Here is an 18,535-nt window from a genome sequence, read left to right as displayed (position 1 = left end):
CCACAAGGATAAATATTGTATAAAACCATTATTGCAGAATGAGTGTAAGGATCCAAGATGGGTGGAAGAGGATGGAAGCAGAGGGATCTGGCTGTGCAGGGGGAGGAGGGATCAATTATTGGGTTGTACAATTTAATGGGTGAGGGGGTGAGGGAAATTGAAAGATTTGTTTAAATGTATATTACAGTTTTGTAAATAAACTAGTGGGGGGGGGAATAAAACGCACACACAAAAGAAATGTGAAAATCAGGATATTTAACCAGAATATTTGAGCTTAACCATGTTATTTTATTTGTTCTTTAGGAACTCTAAGGAATCTACTTTGATAGATACCAAACAGTTGTTATAAATTATTTCCTAGTAAGGTTATAAAGGACGCTGATTTGGTGTGATGCATGTTGCACTGCTAACTGAAAGTTCGGCAGTTCAAGTCCACCAGGTGCTCTGTGAGAGAAAGACAGGCAGTCTATTCCTGTAAAAAAGGTGCATAGTTTTTGAAATCTGATGGAGGGTTTCTGTGAATTGGAATGAATCTGAGGAAAGTGCATTTTTTGTTTGTTTTTATTTGAGTGGAAGTTTAAAAATCAGACTGATTTTTCATTCAGTCATTCCTACACATTTTATTTTATAACATCAATTATCATTGATTAATGTGATTAATTATGTTGTCTGATCAGCTTTTTATTTTAAATTGCCTTTCCTTTACCCATTTTATCTGTTCATTTTTATTCTTCTCTACTCCCTTTCTGTCCTTAAAAACTGTCCAAAATGATTCTATGTATCTTTCCTTAATTGTTTTTTTTTGTTGTTGTTGCCCTGCCCCCCCGCTCCCCTAGTGTATCCTCAGATCAGATCTGACCAGCATAGAAGAACTTCTCCTTCTCCAGCGGAGCAGCTAGTGGATTTGAACCATTCATTTTCGGGATTGCAACACAGCTTTTTCTTTAATTTTTTATAGAAGAGGTCTTAAACCATAGTGGTAGTGTTATTAAGTGCCATCATGTTGACTACAGCTAGTAGTGACCCTGTGAACAACAAATCTGAACCTTGTCCTTTCCTGCACTGTCTTCACGATCTTTAATATTCTCGAGCCCATTTTTTTTTTTTGGAGCCCATTTTTATACTCATTGTGTGAGTCCATCTTGTTAGGGATTTTCATCTCTTTTGCTGACTTTCCACCTTTCCCAGTTTGATGTCATTTTCCAAGGACTGGCTTCTCCTAACAACTTGTCTAAAGTATGTGAGATGATGTTTTACTATCTTTGACTCTAAAGAGCTTACTTGTACTTCCTTCTGAGACAAGACTTGTTTGTTCTTTTGGCAGTCCGTGGGATATTCAGTACTCTTCTCCAACACGTCTCAAAAATTGATTCCTCTGTCATTTTTACTCATTGCCCAACTTTCAGATGCATAGAAAGCAATTGAAAAGACAGTGGTTTGGATCAGGCACACCTTATTCTTTAAATTGACATTCCTCTTTAGCACTTTGGAAAGTTGGTTTAGGTATTAAAAAAGAAATTTGTTTATGGAGGGCAGTAGGATGCAAACAGTATAAAAATCAAAAGTTTCTCTCCTTGTCAAATGGGGGTTGAATTTTATTTGTAAATGTTCAAAGGACCCCAGTCTGCTCATTCATGAAAACCCTGAACAGGGGAAAGTTGGAGGGCAGATTACTTAAACAACTCTGAGATAACTCCAGAAAGGATGGGAGTGTTTCCTTAAATGCTGCCTGTGTCTACTTCTGTCCCTTCTGCTTTGTATGGACTACAAGATAGTCATTACATGTGAGGGTGAGCTCAGCAATCAGAGAAAAGCAGCTCTGAATGCCCTCTTCCCTGTCTCGGTACTGGTCCAAATCCTTCTTCTTTTTTTTTCCACAGCCAGAGTTTTACATTTTTGGTTTTCTGAAAATCCAGGGAATTCTTTCTCCATGAGTACTTTCAGGTCATCCTTTGTTAGGTACATTTATCTCCAGCAAATTTGTGAAAAATGAACAGCATCGTTTCCATGGCATGTTCCATTTGAGATGACATTTTGGTAAGGTCTTGGAGGCATGGCAGTGAGGGAAGCATGCACGTGGTGCAGGGGAGGAGACAGGGTGGAGGAACCAGATCTGGCGGAGAGCAGATGGAGCCTAAGCTGGTCTTTGTTTTGGGGGGGTTTTTGTGTTCCCCCCCCCCCGTTGTGTTTCATACAATCATTCATGTTCATTTTTTAATATTAATTTATTTACAGAATTCAAATACATTCTTTTTGAGAACAGATTCTTCCAATTTCCCTCATCCTCCCACACATCAAATTGTACTACTCCATGATTAGTTCTGCACCCCCCCCCCCCCCCCAATTTGGAGAGGTTTTTGACTGATTGATATTCAAGACTGTAGTCTTTGATCTTTGTAGCAAGTGCTTTCTTCACTTTCTGCAGTGAAAGTTGTGTCTTCTGAATAATGCAGGTTGCTGATGAGTTTACTTCCAATCTTGATGTCATATTATTCTTCATATGATTTGACTTCTCTAATGATTTGCTCATAGGGTTTTCAGAGGCCTGCTATTTCAGAAGTGGATGGCCAATCCTTCTTCCTAGTCTGTCTCAATGTGAATGTTCAGATTTAGAGAACCCTATGTACAACCAGATTTGTCCTGGAAAGGGTTAAACTGGGTGGCTCCTTGGAGGCACGGATTCTGAGGCTCCGTCTAACATACTTTGGACATGTTGTGAGGAGAGACCGGTCCTTGGAGAGGGACATCATGCTTGGGAGGGTGGAGGGACAGCGCAGGAGAGGAAGGCCCTCTATGAGCTGGATTGATTCAGTGACTGGGATAATTGGGTTGGGAGTGTCAGAGACAGTGCGATTGGCACAGGACAGAGCGGAGTTTAGGGCTGTTGTACATAGGGTCACTATGAGTCGCAGGCGACTCGACGGCACATAACAACAACAACAACAATGATTTGCTCAGCATGCAGATTTAATGAGTATAGAGAAAGGGCACATACCTTTTCTAATTTTAAACCGTATAGTGTTGCCTTGCTCTGTCCTGACAATAAGCTTCTTGGTCTAGGTCTAGGCTTTACATGAGTGTGATTAAGTGTTCTGAAATTCCCATACTTCTCAATATTAACCATAAATTGTTATGATCCACACAGTCAGATGCCTTTGTATAGTCAATTAATCATAGATAAACAATTTTTTCTGGTATTCTTTCCTTTCAGCCAAGATTCATTTGACATTAGCAATCATATTCTTCATGCCATGGCCTCTTTTGAATCTACCTTGAAATTTTGGCAGGTTTTTTTTTTTTTAAATTGAGATTTTAGTGAAAGTTTATAGAGAACTTAGATTTCCGTTCATTCATTGTTGCACATTTTTTCTCCTGCCCACCTGCCCCCAGTTTGCTTTTTTCTTTGAAAAAAAAATTCTTTCATTGTTATAACTGCATCCCCCCAGCTCACTTTGCTATGCAGCTCTTATTCTGGACTGTTGTTATGCAAATAATACCTAATCATATATTCCTTTTAGGCAGTTCTTTTTGATGTACTGTTCTAGTCACTTTTCAATATTCTTTTAATAAGATTTTACTTGCATATGTTGTAAATGAAGTGTTTGATAATTACTATTTTTATCATCAGATCACCTTTTATTTGGAATGGGAACAAGTAATGGCTCTTTTCGCTAGTTGGTTGGTCAGGTAGCTGTTTTCCAAATTTCTTGACATTGACTAGTGAACATGTCCAGCCAGTTCTGTATCTATTAAAACTTTTCTTTTGGTAAATACCAATTCTTGGGGTCTTTCTTTTTTGCCAGTGCCGTCAGTGCAGCTTGAACTTCTTCCTTGCCCTCCTTTGGAGATTTCCATATGTCTTGACATCAGTCTTCCTCCAGTTCTAGGAGGTTATTCATGGAGAGACTGTAGGGTACATTCCATTACCAGTTCTTCTTTCTTGGTGGTTGTTAGGCGCTTCCCCACTACCCCCATCTGTTCTTTTCTCTCTAATAAGGTAAAAAATGATGCAGGCATTAGCAAAATTTCCTTTACTTTTAATTGATGCTACGTCTTGGCTAAAGGTGTTAAATTTGATACAGTTAATTTGTTGATCACAAATTATATCATTATATAACTACCAGATTACATTATTATATTATTGACGAATTAGCTATGTTGATTTGTGTTTTGAGGAATACAATTCAGGGAGGTAACCCTGAAAATAACTTTTAAGTCAACAAGCATTTCCAATCTCATGGCACACATACAGAATGCATTCTCATTTTTAGGCTAAAATCTTTTGTTCTAGCACAGTCTTTATGCATGATTTCCAAAGCACTTTCTGTTGCTGTTCAGCGTTTGAAAGTTATTTTTGAAATATAGTGTCAGGATTTGAATAATGTGGTACTGTGACAGGTGCAGACTGTAACAAGGCTATTAAAAGTTTTCAATGTTATGCTTTTGTTGCAGAGAAGGGTTGCATAGTTGACTGTTGAACAACACTGTGTTGGGGACAACTCCCCCTCCCCCTGCACCCAGCAGTTTAAAATTGAACGTAACATTTTACTTACCCAAATTGTCCTGTGCCACTGGTTATATTTTCACAACATGTCAGCACTCTTATTCCATTCTATTTCCATTAATCTAACTCCTTTCCTCCTTTGCTTTTGCATCTTTTGGGTAAATAGTTGACTTTTCTTTCTTTCTTACATTGTTAATTGTTAAGGGAACACTTTACTTCTGAGTGATAATGTTTATTTTATGAGTAAATTTCTTGTTTCACTGAAAGGTGCTCTGGAAGTATACATTTCTGTGGCAAGAAGCTGCTCTGTAATCCTAGAGATGTGCGGTTCAAATCCACCAGATGCTCTGCTGGAGAAAGGGGGACAGTCTCCTCCTGTACCAGTCAGATCTGATTTGATGGTACACACACAAAAAAAATAATAATTTTTTTTTTCTTTTTAAAAAAGAGAGAATACATTTCCAAGTTCAAAGGACAAGCATCTTGGGTAGTCTTCTAGCCTTCATTAGACCACTAGGTCTGGCCTTTTTTTTTTTTAATTTGACTTTTATTCTACAGTTTTCTCCTAGTCTACGTGGGACCTTCTATTGTGTTCATACCAGAATACAGAGGAGCCTGTGTTTCTCACTCTCGAAGGTACCTTGGTTTGTGTTGCTTGTCAGTCCTGTGGACTGTTTTCTTTCTTGAGTCTTTGCTTTCCTTCATTCTCTTTTGTCCCAGACCAGGAGACCAATAGGTGTGTTAGCTAGTTACTTGAAAAACCACAGCTTCCTAACTTAAAATTTTAGGACCCAAGAAACTATTCACCATGTTGTTGTTGTTGTTATGTGCCGTCAAGTCACCTACAATTCACAGTGACCTTATGTACAATAGCTCTGAAGCCTTCTCTGTCCTGAGCCAGTATCTCCCTGACTTTGACACACCTACCCATGTAGCGCTAGTCACTTTATCAATCTATATCATCTGGAATCTTCCTCTCTTGCACTGTCCCTCTACTCTTCCAAGCATAATGTCCGTCTCCAAGGATTGGTCCCTCCTGGCCACATGCCCAAAGTATGTAAGATGGAGAATCAAAATCCTAGCCTCCAAGGGGAAACTTGGTTTCACCCTTTCCAAGAGAGACCTTTGTTTTCTTGGTGGTCCATGGTATGTTCAAGACTCCTCTCCAGCACCACAGTTCAAAAGCATCAATTCTGCCTTCCTCCTTAGTCATTGCCCAGCTCTCTGATGCATGGCAGGTAATTGCGAAGAACATGGGCTGGATTAGGTGCACATTGATTTCTAGACTGAAATTGTTCCTTCTCAGTACACTGGAAAGGTCCCTGACAGCAGGTTTACCTAAAGCAATTTGTTATTTTTGATTTCCTGACTGCTGGTGCCAAGAGTGTTGATTGTGGAGTCAAGCTGTAACTGTTAACAACCTCAATCTCTTCTCTGTCCATCATGGTGCTACCAATTGGCCCAATGGTGAGAGTCTTTATTTTTTTGATGTTGAGCTTCATTCCATATTGAAGACTACTTACAGTACTTGACTTTCTGCAGCAAGCACTGCAGGTCCTCCTCAGTTTGACCATACTGAGAGGTAAAACATTATTAACTATTGTACTACAACAGTTGACATGAAACTATTATCTCGAGCTTTTTAATCAATCCAGTAAACCAATGCTATGAAGATGTTTGAACATCTTTAGAAAAGTCTCTTTAACTGTGCCCCCATGTGCTTTGTAATATATTTTTGAGTTTATAAACACACATGAATATGAAATGATCCATATAGTCAATAAAGCACAAATAGACATTCTTCTGGTATTTCGTACTTTCAGCCAGGATCTATCTGACATCAGCAGTGATATCCTTGGTGCAGGAGCTTCTTTGAAATCTTCCTTATCTATGTACTGTTTCCACCATTTTTTTATGATCTCCAGCAGTATTTTGCTTGCATGTGATATCAATGATACTGTTCAATAATTTCCACATTCAGTTGGATCACCCTTCTTGGAAATGGTAACAGATGTGGACCTCTTCCAATCCATTGTCCAGACAGCTGTCCTCCAAATTTCCTGGCATAAACTGGAGAGTACATCCAGGCTGCATCTGTTAATTGAAAAAAGTCACTTGATCTCATATTGATTCCTGGGGCCTTATTTTTAACCAATGCCTTCAATGCAGCTTCTTCTTCCTCCTTCATTACCATTAGCTCCTATTCATATGGTACTTCCTGAAATTTTTCAGTGTCAGTTAATTCTTTCTGGTACATTGTGACTCTGTGCATTCCCTCCATCTTCTTTTGATGCTTTCTGGGCTGTCTAATAGATTTCCCATAGCATCTTTCAGTACTGCAACATGAGGTTTAAATTTATTTTTCAGTTTCTTGAGAAATGCAGCGTTGGTTCTTCCCCTTTTGTTTTCCAATTCCAGCTCTCTGCACATTCCATTATAATACTTTGTTCTCTTGAGCTGCCCTTTGGATTCATCTGTTCAGCTTTTTCACTTTGACATATGTTCCTTTATTTGACTTCTTGACACTCCCTTCTGTTTTTATAATGATCTTTTTGATTTGGTCTTCTTTCATTGGTATTCATTGCTTCAAACCTCTTAAGACGATCATGAAATTCAGATGGAATTGATTCAAAATCATATCTTGGTTTCTGTGGACTTATTTTCAGTTTCTTCAATCTCAATTTGAACTTACATATGAGTAATTGATGATCTGACCCACAATCTGCCCCTGGCCTAGTTTTTGTTGTTTTGGTTTTTTTTTTCCTACCAATTAACAAAAAGACCTTTATTGAGCAGTCTGAGAAGGATGCCAAGTGCTCGTAGCAGAATGACAAGGGTCAGAAATGGTGGGCAGGCAGACAAAGGTGGACCCATTTTATAGGAGCTGGTAAGGAAGCAGGTGGTTTGCATGGGAAGTTGGCGGGGGCAGGGCGAGCTTATCAGGAAGCGCTCAGCTCAGGGCTAGGTGTTTCTGGGCAGCGAGGATCAGGAGCAGTGATTCGATAGTCCTCTTCCACAAACATCCACAAACTAGAATCTGGAAAGTCATGACAGAGCTGGTAAAACCTGGAACCTTTCATCTAGCAGCTTTCTACTCAGTGTTTCCTTTTGTTGTTGTGATGTGCCATTGAGTCACCTCCAGGGAGCAGCCCGTTTCCATCCTGTCCAGAACATAGTCTGGATCAGGTGCACCTTCGTCTCCAGACTGAAATCATTGCTCTTCAGTACTATAGAGAGATCTCTGACAGCAGATTTTCTCAATGCAATTTGTTTTTTGATTTCCTGCTTGCTGGTGCTAAGAGACTTGATTATAGAATCAAGCAAGGTGAAGTTATCAACAATCTCAATCTCTTCTCCATTCATCTTGAAGCTGTTAATTGGCTCAGTGGTCTTTGTTTTCTTGATATTGAGTTTCAATTCATAAAGACTACAGTCCTTGATCTCATGTCCCTGGCCTAGTTTTGATTGCCAGTATTGAGCTTCTCCAACATCAGTATTGGAAGGAGACACATCAATAATCTGCGCTATGCAGATGACACAACCTTACTTTCTGAAAGTGAGGACAACTTGAAGCACTTGTTGCAGAAGATCAAGGAATACAGCCTTCAGTATGGATTACATCTCAGTATCAGGAAAACAAATCTTTGTACCACTTGACCAATAGACAATAGCCAAAGCAAAGGGAAGAAATCATGACATTAAGGAGCTGAAAGAAGATTTCAAAGGGCAGTACAGGAAGACAAAGTAAAGTATTATAATGAAATGTGCAAAGAATTGGAGTCAGAAAATCAAAATGGCTGAGCTCACTCAACATTTCTTAAGCTTAAGGAACTGAAGAACAGATTAAGCCTCGAGTTATAATACTTAAGGATGCTTTGGGCAGAATATTAAATGATCCAGGAAGCATTAAAAGAAGATGAAAGACATATACAGAATCATTGTACCAAAAGGAATTGACGGATACAGAAGAATGTTATGAAACAATATATGAGCAAGAGCCTGTGATGATGAAGGGAGAAGTTCAAGCTGCTCTGAAAGATTTGGCAAAAACAAGTCCCCAGGAATTGATGGCATACCAGTTGACATATAGTCCTGGATGTGCTCACCAAGTTCTGCTAAGAAATCTTGGCACAACCACCTGGCCAGTCTGGCTTACTAACTAGAAGAGATACATATTTGTTCCCATTCCAAAGAAAGGTGCCATGACAGAGTGTGGAAATAATCTAACAATGCCATTAATATCACATACAAGCACGATTCTGCTGAAAATGATCCAAAAACAACTGGAGCAGCACAATAACAGAACTGCCAGAAGTGCGGTCTGAGTTTGGAAGAGGCTGTGGTACTGGGGATAGTATAGCGAATGTTAGATGGATCTTGGCTGAAAGCAGAGGAATGTCTGTATTTCATTGATTATACAAAGGCAGTTGACTGTATGGTTCACAGCAAACTCTGGCTAACTAAAAAGAATGGGAATCCCAGAACACTTGATCGTGATAATGTGAAACCTGTACTTTGACCAAGGGGCAGTCATCAGAACACTGCAAGGTTCAAAATTAGGAAGGGTGTACGCCAGGGATGTGCCCTATCTTCAAACCTTTTCAGTCTTTATGCAGAACCAGGCGGCTGAACTGTATGAGAAGAAATGTGGCATCAGGATTGGAGGAAGACTCATCAACAATCTGCATTATGCTGAATCTGCTTGCTGAAACTGAGGAGGACCTGAACTACTTGTTGCAGAAGTTCAAGGACTTGGAGCCTTCAGTATGGATTGAAGCTCAACATCAAGAAAATCAAGAAAAGAAAGATTGTCACCTGCTCTTGTCTAGTATAAGATGCTGTCTAAGGGGAATGTTGGCACATGGGAGATATTCAGTAATAAAAGCATAAATATATGAATGAATGCTATTTTTAGTTCTTTATTCTACTTATTATTTGATCTTAAGGTATTTTTGTTTTTGACTTAACCTTTATGTAATTCTTCTCAGTCACTAGCTTGTTGGTTTTTTGTTGTTGTTGTTGTTGTTGTTGTGCCATCATGACATGTCATGATAGATGGTGAAGAGATTGAGATTGTTGAGTTTCAGTTTGCTTGGCTCCACAACCAATACTCTTGGTACCAGAAGCTAGGAAGTGAAAAGAATTGCATTGGGAAAGTCTGCTGTCACGTCTCCAGTGTACTGAAGAACAACGATGTCAGTCTGGAGACTAAGGTGCACCTGATCCAGTTTGTAGTGTTTGCTACTACTTGCTGTGCGTCAGAGAGCTAGACGGTGACTACGGATGATAGAAGAAGAATTGATGCCTTTGCGCTTTGGTGCTGGAGAAGAGTATTGAGTAGACTACTAGAACATACAGGTTGGATGAAATCAGGCAGCTCCTTGGAGAAAAGCATTCTGAAGCTTCATCTATCATGCTTTGGACGTGTTGCAAGGAAGGACCAGTGCTTAGAGAGGGAAAGGTGCTTGGAAAGATGGAGGGACAGTTCAAGAAAGGAAGACCCGTAATGAGATGAATTGACTCAGTGAGTGGAGTCATGGGGGTAGATGTGTCAGAGACAATAAGATTGGCACAGGATTGCGCATAACAACAACAACATTGTACAGATGTGTTGCACTTAATGTACTTGATATGTTCTGTGAAAAAGGACATTGCTTGCTTTGGACATTGTACAAGCACCATGCTGTATATATGATATGCCTTTGTGTACATTTAGTGCGCATTCATTAAAGTAACCTCCAGGCAAGCTGCTATAACAGTGTTAGCTTCTAGGTCATAGAGTTTACAGACTTGCTTCTGTGATTAGGCACCTCTGGAAGCACTGTCCTCTCTGAGTAGCCTGGGAGAACTTCATTAGAAGAGGAAGTCCTGAGGGATGAAGGATAAAACCTATTTGCCACTCATTGTCTGAAAGCCTTGCTTCCTGATGCCCCTCTAAACATACTCCTTTTCCCAAACCCATGAATAGGTATGGTAGGACATTATATAACTCATACCTGTATATCTTTTCTTAACTTTTTATAATAGACCATACAGTAGATGTCCTTTTTTTTTTTTTTTTAAATGAAATCTTTTATATTTGGATTTATGTTGTTCCTGGTAATAATACATGCCCAATGAAAATCAAAAGCTGGAAAAGCAGTTATACTTCTTGAGTGGACAGTTAACAATCATTTTCTGAAATGACCACATTTAAATTTACCATGAGCTACTCTGAACTTACTATGAGATGTAGTCAAAGTTGGAAGAGAAGAAGTAGGGAGAACATTCCTTTTTTTTTGGAGAGTAAGCTCTCCAGCATCAGCATGGTAAAGAAACATATATCCTGTTGAAGAATTCTAGGTGGAACAAAATTTACATAGTCACTTTCAACTCATACTGAGCTGACTTAAGTCATTTGTTTATTAAGTTGTTTAGTGTCATTCTTTTAAATCAAGTGTGTTTAATTCTTCTTCTAGTTCATCCAAAGCTTCCCCAGTGAACAGATTTTCATCAACAGAAACAGCATCAATGGCTCCATTTCCCTGTACCTCCCCTTCGTTGTCCTCTTCCAAATTACTTCTTGCCCCAATTTCAGCCTGACCTTCTGAAGCTTCACTTAATTTGTTTTCATTTTTTTCTGATGTGTATGTGCTGCATCTTTCAAGACTGGCAACAGTAATACCTGTCTCATTTACATCTTTTGGAATGTACAGGCTTACACCTATGTCATTTACACTCATAGAATCATCAACCTCATCTCCATTTGCTCCCTGCGTGTAATGTGTATCATCTGCTTTCTCATCATCATCATTAACCAGTTCCGGACGAAATTCAAACACCTCATGGCCACTGATCACTAGTGCTTTCCCTGCTTTGAAGTCTGCTTTCCTTCTTTCCATATCTTGTTCAAGTTTGTCCATCTTTTCTTGTCTTTTTTTTTCCATGCAAGAAAAGATTCTAGAGTGATTTTGGTAACATTGGGACCTAAGGCAGAACGCTGTTTCTCAATGAGATCTTCTAATGAAATTTCATCTTCTTTCTCTTCTTTCTTTTTATCTTTTTTCAACACAAATCCAGGAGTAGGGCATGCCGATACATGCACGTATTAACCTCCTCCAGGGCATACCCAAAACCCGTCATACTTGTTGCTTTCAATAGCTTCAAGGAAATGCTTGCAAACTATTTGAGTTTTTGGTTTTTTCTTTTCCGCCTCATCGTGCTTCTTGTTCACCACTTCTTCCAGTTTTTTCTCATCCCAATTATCCATGGTATCTTTTTCAAGTTCTTCATCTCTTGCATCAATGTAAACACTTTGTTTTTCACATTTTCTCTCTAAAGTCAAGTTATGAGAAAATTTACACTTATCTCCTTTAGTACACTGTCCTTGATTGAAAAACGCACATACTACGGATTTGGGATCTGCACCTTTACTTATTTTCTGAGCAGCAACTACAGGTTTGAACAATTCATTTAGCTCCTGTAACTCCTTCTTCTTGTCATCTTTCTTCAGTTTCTTCTCAGCTTCACTTTGTGCTACCTGGCGTGCATTTTACTGACCAAATTTAACTTGATTGAGTGACAGCTTTGATAAACTTCTGCTGCTTTGCTCCTTTCTTATTCTTCAGACCAAGAGTTTTGTCTTCGATGGTCTTCTCCTTCTTTTTCTGCTCCACCTTTTTGCTGCCCCTGGCCTGAGCCTGTTTCTTGGGGGGCATTGCGGAGACACGTGGCACTGGCCAGACTTGAGCGCAGCGGGACACCATCAGGGGCTCCAGCCCTACGGCAGGAGAAGGAAAACCAGGGCCTCAGTCCTAGATGTCCTTTTGAGATTGACTTGTTTCACTTTGCAATGTCATCATCCAGTTTCATCCATGCTACACATCCATGCACACACAGACTTCTTTTTTTAAGCATTAACGTGAACTTTTTATGTATCCAATTTAAGTTCTATTACTGAGTTTTTGTCCTGATCTTTTTTTTAAAAAATTAGTTTCTTTTTTAAATATTTTCTTTCTGAGTATCGTCAAATTGGATCTGACTGGATTCAAACCGAAGACCTCTGGAATTGCAGTGCAGCTTCTTGCCACTAGGCCACCAAGCTCCCTTGTCCTTCTGTTGTCTAGTATAAGATGCTGTCTAAGGGGAATGTTGGCACGCGGGAGATACTCAGTGATAAAAGCATAAATTAATGAATATATGAATGAATGCTGTTTTTAGTTTTTTGTTCTACTTATTATTTGATCTTAAGGTATTTTTGGTTTTGACTTAACCTTTATTTATTCTTCCCAGTCACTAGTTGATATCCTTTTTGTTGTGCCATCTAGTCGATACCATCCCATAGCTGGCCCTCCAGTGGGTTTTTCAGAGTCAGTGAATCATGTGAGTCATGTGAGGAGATTGTCCATCCTTCTGAGGAGCAGCTAGTTGGCTTGAACTGTGTGCCTTTACAGTTATAGTGCAAGCTTCTTACCACTTCTAGGCCACCAGGGTTAACATCCTAGTTAGTTTCTTTGAATTACTTTAAAAAGAGAAGAACAGATTGATCGTTTTCCTTTATGATTTACTCATGGCATTCAGTTTAAGACTTTTTTTTTATGAGGCTGGTTACTCATTGATCTTTAAATATTTAAAGATGCTGCCATGCCATAAATGTAAGCAGTGGTTTCATGAAGCTTGTGTGCAATGCTGTTCAAAAGCCAATGCTGTTTGGAGACAGATGGGAAGGGCAAGAACTATCTTCTTATTATTAGCCACTGCCTTCAGCACATAGTAGCATACCTAGAATGTAGACAATGATCTCTAAACATTGTTGATTGAATGATCTGTTTTTATATCATCTTAGTACTTTACCTTTATATGGCATACAGTTAATATGGGACGTACTTACTGAACAGAATAATTGTTAAAAGATAAGCCATCTCGTTGGCAAGTAAAAATATCAACATATCAAAACCTTATACTGACTATAAAAAAAGGATAAGTTAGCCAAAGATTCAATTTTAATGTCCTCAGGTATCTGAAGCAGACTGTAAGCAAACTTTATCATAAAGACTTTATATCTAGTGAAATCAGATTATATGTATAATTAACCAAATTTATTAAATTACAATACTTCCTTTCATTAATATGATGGACAAGAATAACGGCAAGGATAGGAAATGGAATGATCATATTTTTAAAACTCCCTAAGGGCATTTGGTGAATGAACAATCAGCTGTACATGTCAGTGACCTTTCCTAGGATATTGAGAATTGTGAAAGAAATAACAGATTTGTGTTTTGGAGAGATACTTTAATTATGTAGTCGTCCAGCACATGTTGCATAGAAATAACAGGTCTATCTTTCAGACTTTTGAATTGTTATTAAAAAAAGAGAGAAGAGGGCTAAAACACTTGAAATTACTAGTTATTTTGGATAAAGAAAAATACTTAGCACTAAGTTATAGTGGAAGTATGATACTTTAATGAAAACTATATTCTGGATATTGGCACTCTTTAAAAAGGACCGTTTACCTTACAAACTAGTAATTTTAATCTAAAATTTTTCTTATAGCTGGTATTTAAAGATGCTACAGTGCTGCAAATGTAAGCAGTGGTTTCATGAAGCCTGTGTGCAATGCCTTCAAAAGCCAATGCTGTTTGGAGACAGGTGAGAAGGGCATTTGAATTGTATCAGTTAAGTTTTTTAACTTGTATTATTTTGCTTATTTCCAGTTTCAGATTTCTAAAAATAGTTACGACATTGATTTGTAAATGAGATCACCTTATAAAGGAAATGTTGATTAATTTACTTGCCTTTGTTATTGTTAGATATCATCAAATCAGTTCTGACTTGTCAAAACCATGTAGGACAGAGGACTGTCTCAGGGTTTTCTTATTATCTGTATAGGAACAGACTGCCCCAGAGCAACTAGGGGGTTCAAAACACCAAACTTTCTGTTAGTAACCAAGCATTTATTACTGTCTACCAGGGCTCTGAATAATATACTTAAAATACATAACACTTTTATGCTTTTGGATATTATTTCAGAAAGTTTATGTATTTGATTAGTGAGTCTATTCACTCCTATTGTTCTGTGATACTCCAGTTACTGATATTTCTATTTCAAGAATCTGAAGAATAGCTCCAAACAGAATTTAGTAAGACAGTAGAACCTTGATACGGATGTACCTTATCCTTTAAAAATCCACCACTGCCATGATTTGATTGTGACCCTTAAAGCTTCTTTCTATAGGATAGAGTAGAACCTGCAAAGGGTTTCCAGTGTTGGAAATATTTACCAAAGTAGACTTCCTCATCCTTCTCCCAAAGAAAGGTTGGTGTATTTCAACATCCTACCTTTTGGATAGTAAATTAATGCTTAACTCATTGTGTCATGGGAACTCCTTTTAACTTATCCAATAAATCTAAATTTCTAAAAGCAGATTGAATGTGCTTCTCTTGATTAAGGCAATATATAATAGCTCTAGGAAGATAAAGATAGAACACTATATTCTACATTTAAAAAATGGGTTTATACCCTGACTTATGCCACTTGCTATCTTTGTTACCATAAGAAGGTCATTTTGTGTTCCCTGGTTCTTATTTAGCAAGTTATTTGGCAATTGAATGAAACTCTGTGTGTGTGTGCGAGCACACAAAATGGGAGTTTTGGTGACATATATCTAAGAGCCATCACAATTCCTTGGTACTGATGAACCTATCAGTAAATTATAGAACCTTTTTAACCTGAAGGATTAAAAGGATTGCTGTAAATTTTATTTCAACTCAATGGCAACCTCATGTATTCAGAGGAGGGGATAATCAAGGCTGTGTGTGATCTTTCAGATACAGTTTACCATGCCTAATTTTTAAGATGGCTCTCGGTGAATTTGAACTACCAAGTTTTTGGCAAGTAGTTACCAAGCACTTGGTCATTTGCACCACCTAGGAACTCCTGGAGGTCTAGATATGGACTTCATTATTTGCTGTTAAGGGAAAATAAATCCTAAAAGCACACACAATATCCATAAATTCAAGTTATATCTTATTTTCTTTTCGCTATCCTTTAGTCAATTGCAAAATAGTTTATGCATGGCTTTGATTACTCAGTTTTATTCACCTATAATTTTTTCCTTAGGTTTTACACATTTATTTGCTCTGTCTGCAGTTCTGGACCAGAATACCTCAAGCGTCTACCATTGCAATGGTAAGTGTCAATATTTTCAGTAAGAAAAAAAAGAACCGTATTTTTTAAGTCTAGATGTTTGTTTATATTTCTTATTTTTTGTTTGTTTGGTTTTTTAAAAAATATACTTAGCTAACTTAGTAAAAAGCTTTTCTGCATGGCTTTACTTCTTTAATTTATTGCCAAGTCTGATAACCTCTTCACTGGAAATTTTCTAGTTTAAATTGCTAAGACTGTTGCTGAATGGCATAAATAAAACTTTCAAACATCCTTTAGACTTCTGCAGACTTTTTGCTTAAATTTCTAGTTCTTTTCCAACTTTATAAAGAGAAAAGGCAGGTTTTATGACTGCTTTTTCTTCAACATAGTAATTCTTAGGCATAAAAAAATATGACTTTTGGAGATTTACAAATAAAAGAGTTACATTAAGTACTTGGGATTTTGTTAAGTGTCTATACATTCTGAACAGATGAGATTTAACATATAAAGTAATTGTGTTAGAGTGTGAATTATCCTATAACTTCTATAAGTGAAAACAAGCAGAAAGATGAATTATAAGCTGTTTTTCTTAAGGTAGAGTCTGCTTTTCACTTGTAGAATTCAGATATCTTAGTTTATAGTTACTCTTCAAGATAACACTAATGTTTAGTTAATGTTTTACCATATAGTGATATATTTTTTTGAGAATTTGACTTAGAGTATTAACCCTTCCGTCACCTAAATATTTCACTGAGTTTTCAATTACTAATTTTTTGAAGAAATGATAAAATTTTATGATAACAGAACATCACTTTGTATATTTTAATTATTTTTGGGTTTCAGGGTAGATATAGCACACCTATGCCTTTACAACCTAAGTGTTATTCACAAGAAGAAATACTTTGATTCTGAACTCGAGCTCATGACATACATTAATGAAAACTGGGATAGATTACATCCTGGAGAGGTAGGTGGTTTGTAGAACTGACATCACTAGCTATTTGGTATCTTTTTTGTTTTATTTTGCTTTTAACAAATACAAGATGCATGCATAGGTCAAGTGTCTTAATAGAATTTTGATTTTTAGGTCTGAAGTGAAAAAACTATTAAGAATAGCATGACCAGTCTTCATGCTACTGTGTATATATCACCTGTTGACTTTGGAAAAATTTACATGGAGAAAGAAAATTACTTGATTATTTCATTGTTTTGAAGTAAGGATCATTAGATTTAAAAAGTAGTAGAATGGGAGATAGCTTTATCTTACTCATAATTTTGCCTCCTTTTCTTCTAAGTTTCCTGTAAACTTAGGAAATGTAAGCAACACTCCTCTTTCCTGTCTTGTTGGTTATGTTGTGTGTACACACACACACACACACACACACACACACACACACACACACACACAACCTCCTTAATATATTCCTGATTTTAAGGAATGATGGTATCTAGTAGTAGTGTTAGAATATTGAAATATAACAAGTCAGGTTACTTAAATTGAAGATTATGCCCTCCCATTCTGACAACATATTTTATAAAATATGTGAATTTTTTTAAATTTTTTTTTTATTTCAATGAACATCTATAGAGATTTCCGAATTCCATTCATTCATTGTTGCACTTTTCTCCCCGCCTCCCCCCTGCCCCCCCCCTTCGCTCCTCTCCTTGAAATCCTTGAAAAGCCAAAGAAAAACTCCTTCATTGGTACACAATCTCCCCCCCCCCGCACAACCCCACCACCACCCTAAATATAATCCACTCTGCAACCCTCATTCCTTACTCTTACGATAAACATACTGCTCTAAAATAGAATACTTTTAAACTATTCTTTCCCTCATAGACTTCAATACAGTAAACAATTTTTATAAAATGAAAACGTTTATTTTAAAGAATATAAATGTAATGATGTTTCAGTGACAATTTTGAAACTATTGACTAGCATAGCACCAAAAGGAAAATATCTAGAACAAGTTTAGTAGCTTTCCTCTTAGATTATTTAGATTATTCAAGTACTGATAATACTATTCATAGATCAAAATGAAAACAATTGGTTTTACAATCAGTGGAGTTAGAGGTGAATTTTATACCTTATTTTGGGGGCAAGATGATGCACATAGATTTGAAGTTAGAATGTCTTTATTGTTTGTGGCTTTTAGAGATAAGATTCATATCAAGTAACAGCAAGATTTTTTATGTTGTATTGGGATTTGATAGGATAGTAAGAAAAGCATAATGCACAGTTTGAAAATTAGTGGTAGATCAGCTGCAAAAAGAAAATGCATGTAGGTTTTAAAATGCTTTAAGTTATAAAATCTAGAATAATACTGAAATTCAGTGTTTGGGTGTTTAAAATTGGAATGGTAAACTTACTCCTAAATTTCCATTTTAAATGTTTGATTTTTTTTTTTAATATAAAATTTGGGGGAAAGTGAGCAACATAATCCCACAAATTTTAATAAATTAATGATCTGAAAAGTAAAGATTAAGACACTGATAATTATTGTTCTTCAGAGTTACCTTAAAAATTTAGTCAGTGATGTACATTAGTTTGCATTCTAAAATGAGTCTTCCAGTGCTCCCTGTGTAGAGATACTTATATTCCTGTTAGTTTATTTTATGTTTAATATGGTGAAAATCGGCAGTACTTGTTCAAAGCAAAGTGGGCATGTAAGAACTCAAGAAGTATTTTAAATCAAATGGTGTCATTCATAGGTCAAATTTAAATTTTAATGTTTAGATTTTAAAAAGCTCAGAATATAAACTATTAAAAGCATAAATATAAATAAGGGGAAATAGAGTTCAGTTTGTGAATTTTAGCTATCTCTGCTTCATGTGAGCTTTTAGCAGTATATATTTTTTGAGGTTTTGTAGCCTATGCAGTAGTCTTAGAAGTAAGGAATTTT

General features: G+C 37.1%; 1 protein-coding gene and 2 pseudogenes across 1 annotated transcript in view; 1 reads left to right on the top strand and 2 right to left on the bottom strand.

Moving 5' to 3' along the window:
* LOC102860976 (metal-response element-binding transcription factor 2-like) overlaps positions 1 to 18,535 on the top strand; it is a 43,191-nt gene that overhangs the window by 9,990 nt on the left and 14,666 nt on the right. Inside the window, exons 6-8 of the mRNA XM_006882481.1 lie at positions 14,039 to 14,134; positions 15,606 to 15,674; positions 16,476 to 16,599. Coding sequence (XP_006882543.1) covers positions 14,039 to 14,134; positions 15,606 to 15,674; positions 16,476 to 16,599 — 289 coding nt within the window. The remainder of the gene's footprint in view (positions 1 to 14,038; positions 14,135 to 15,605; positions 15,675 to 16,475; positions 16,600 to 18,535) is intronic.
* On the bottom strand, positions 1,736 to 2,033 carry LOC102855425 (annotated as a pseudogene).
* LOC102855845 lies at positions 10,924 to 12,201 on the bottom strand (annotated as a pseudogene).

Source organism: Elephantulus edwardii, unplaced genomic scaffold (assembly GCF_000299155.1).
Source record: "Elephantulus edwardii isolate Elephantulus edwardi_28Jun2011 unplaced genomic scaffold, EleEdw1.0 scaffold00020, whole genome shotgun sequence".
Classification (NCBI taxonomy): domain Eukaryota; kingdom Metazoa; phylum Chordata; class Mammalia; order Macroscelidea; family Macroscelididae; genus Elephantulus; species Elephantulus edwardii.
The sequence above is the reverse complement of the archived record's forward strand: the minus strand, read 5'-3'. Positions and strand labels throughout refer to the sequence as shown.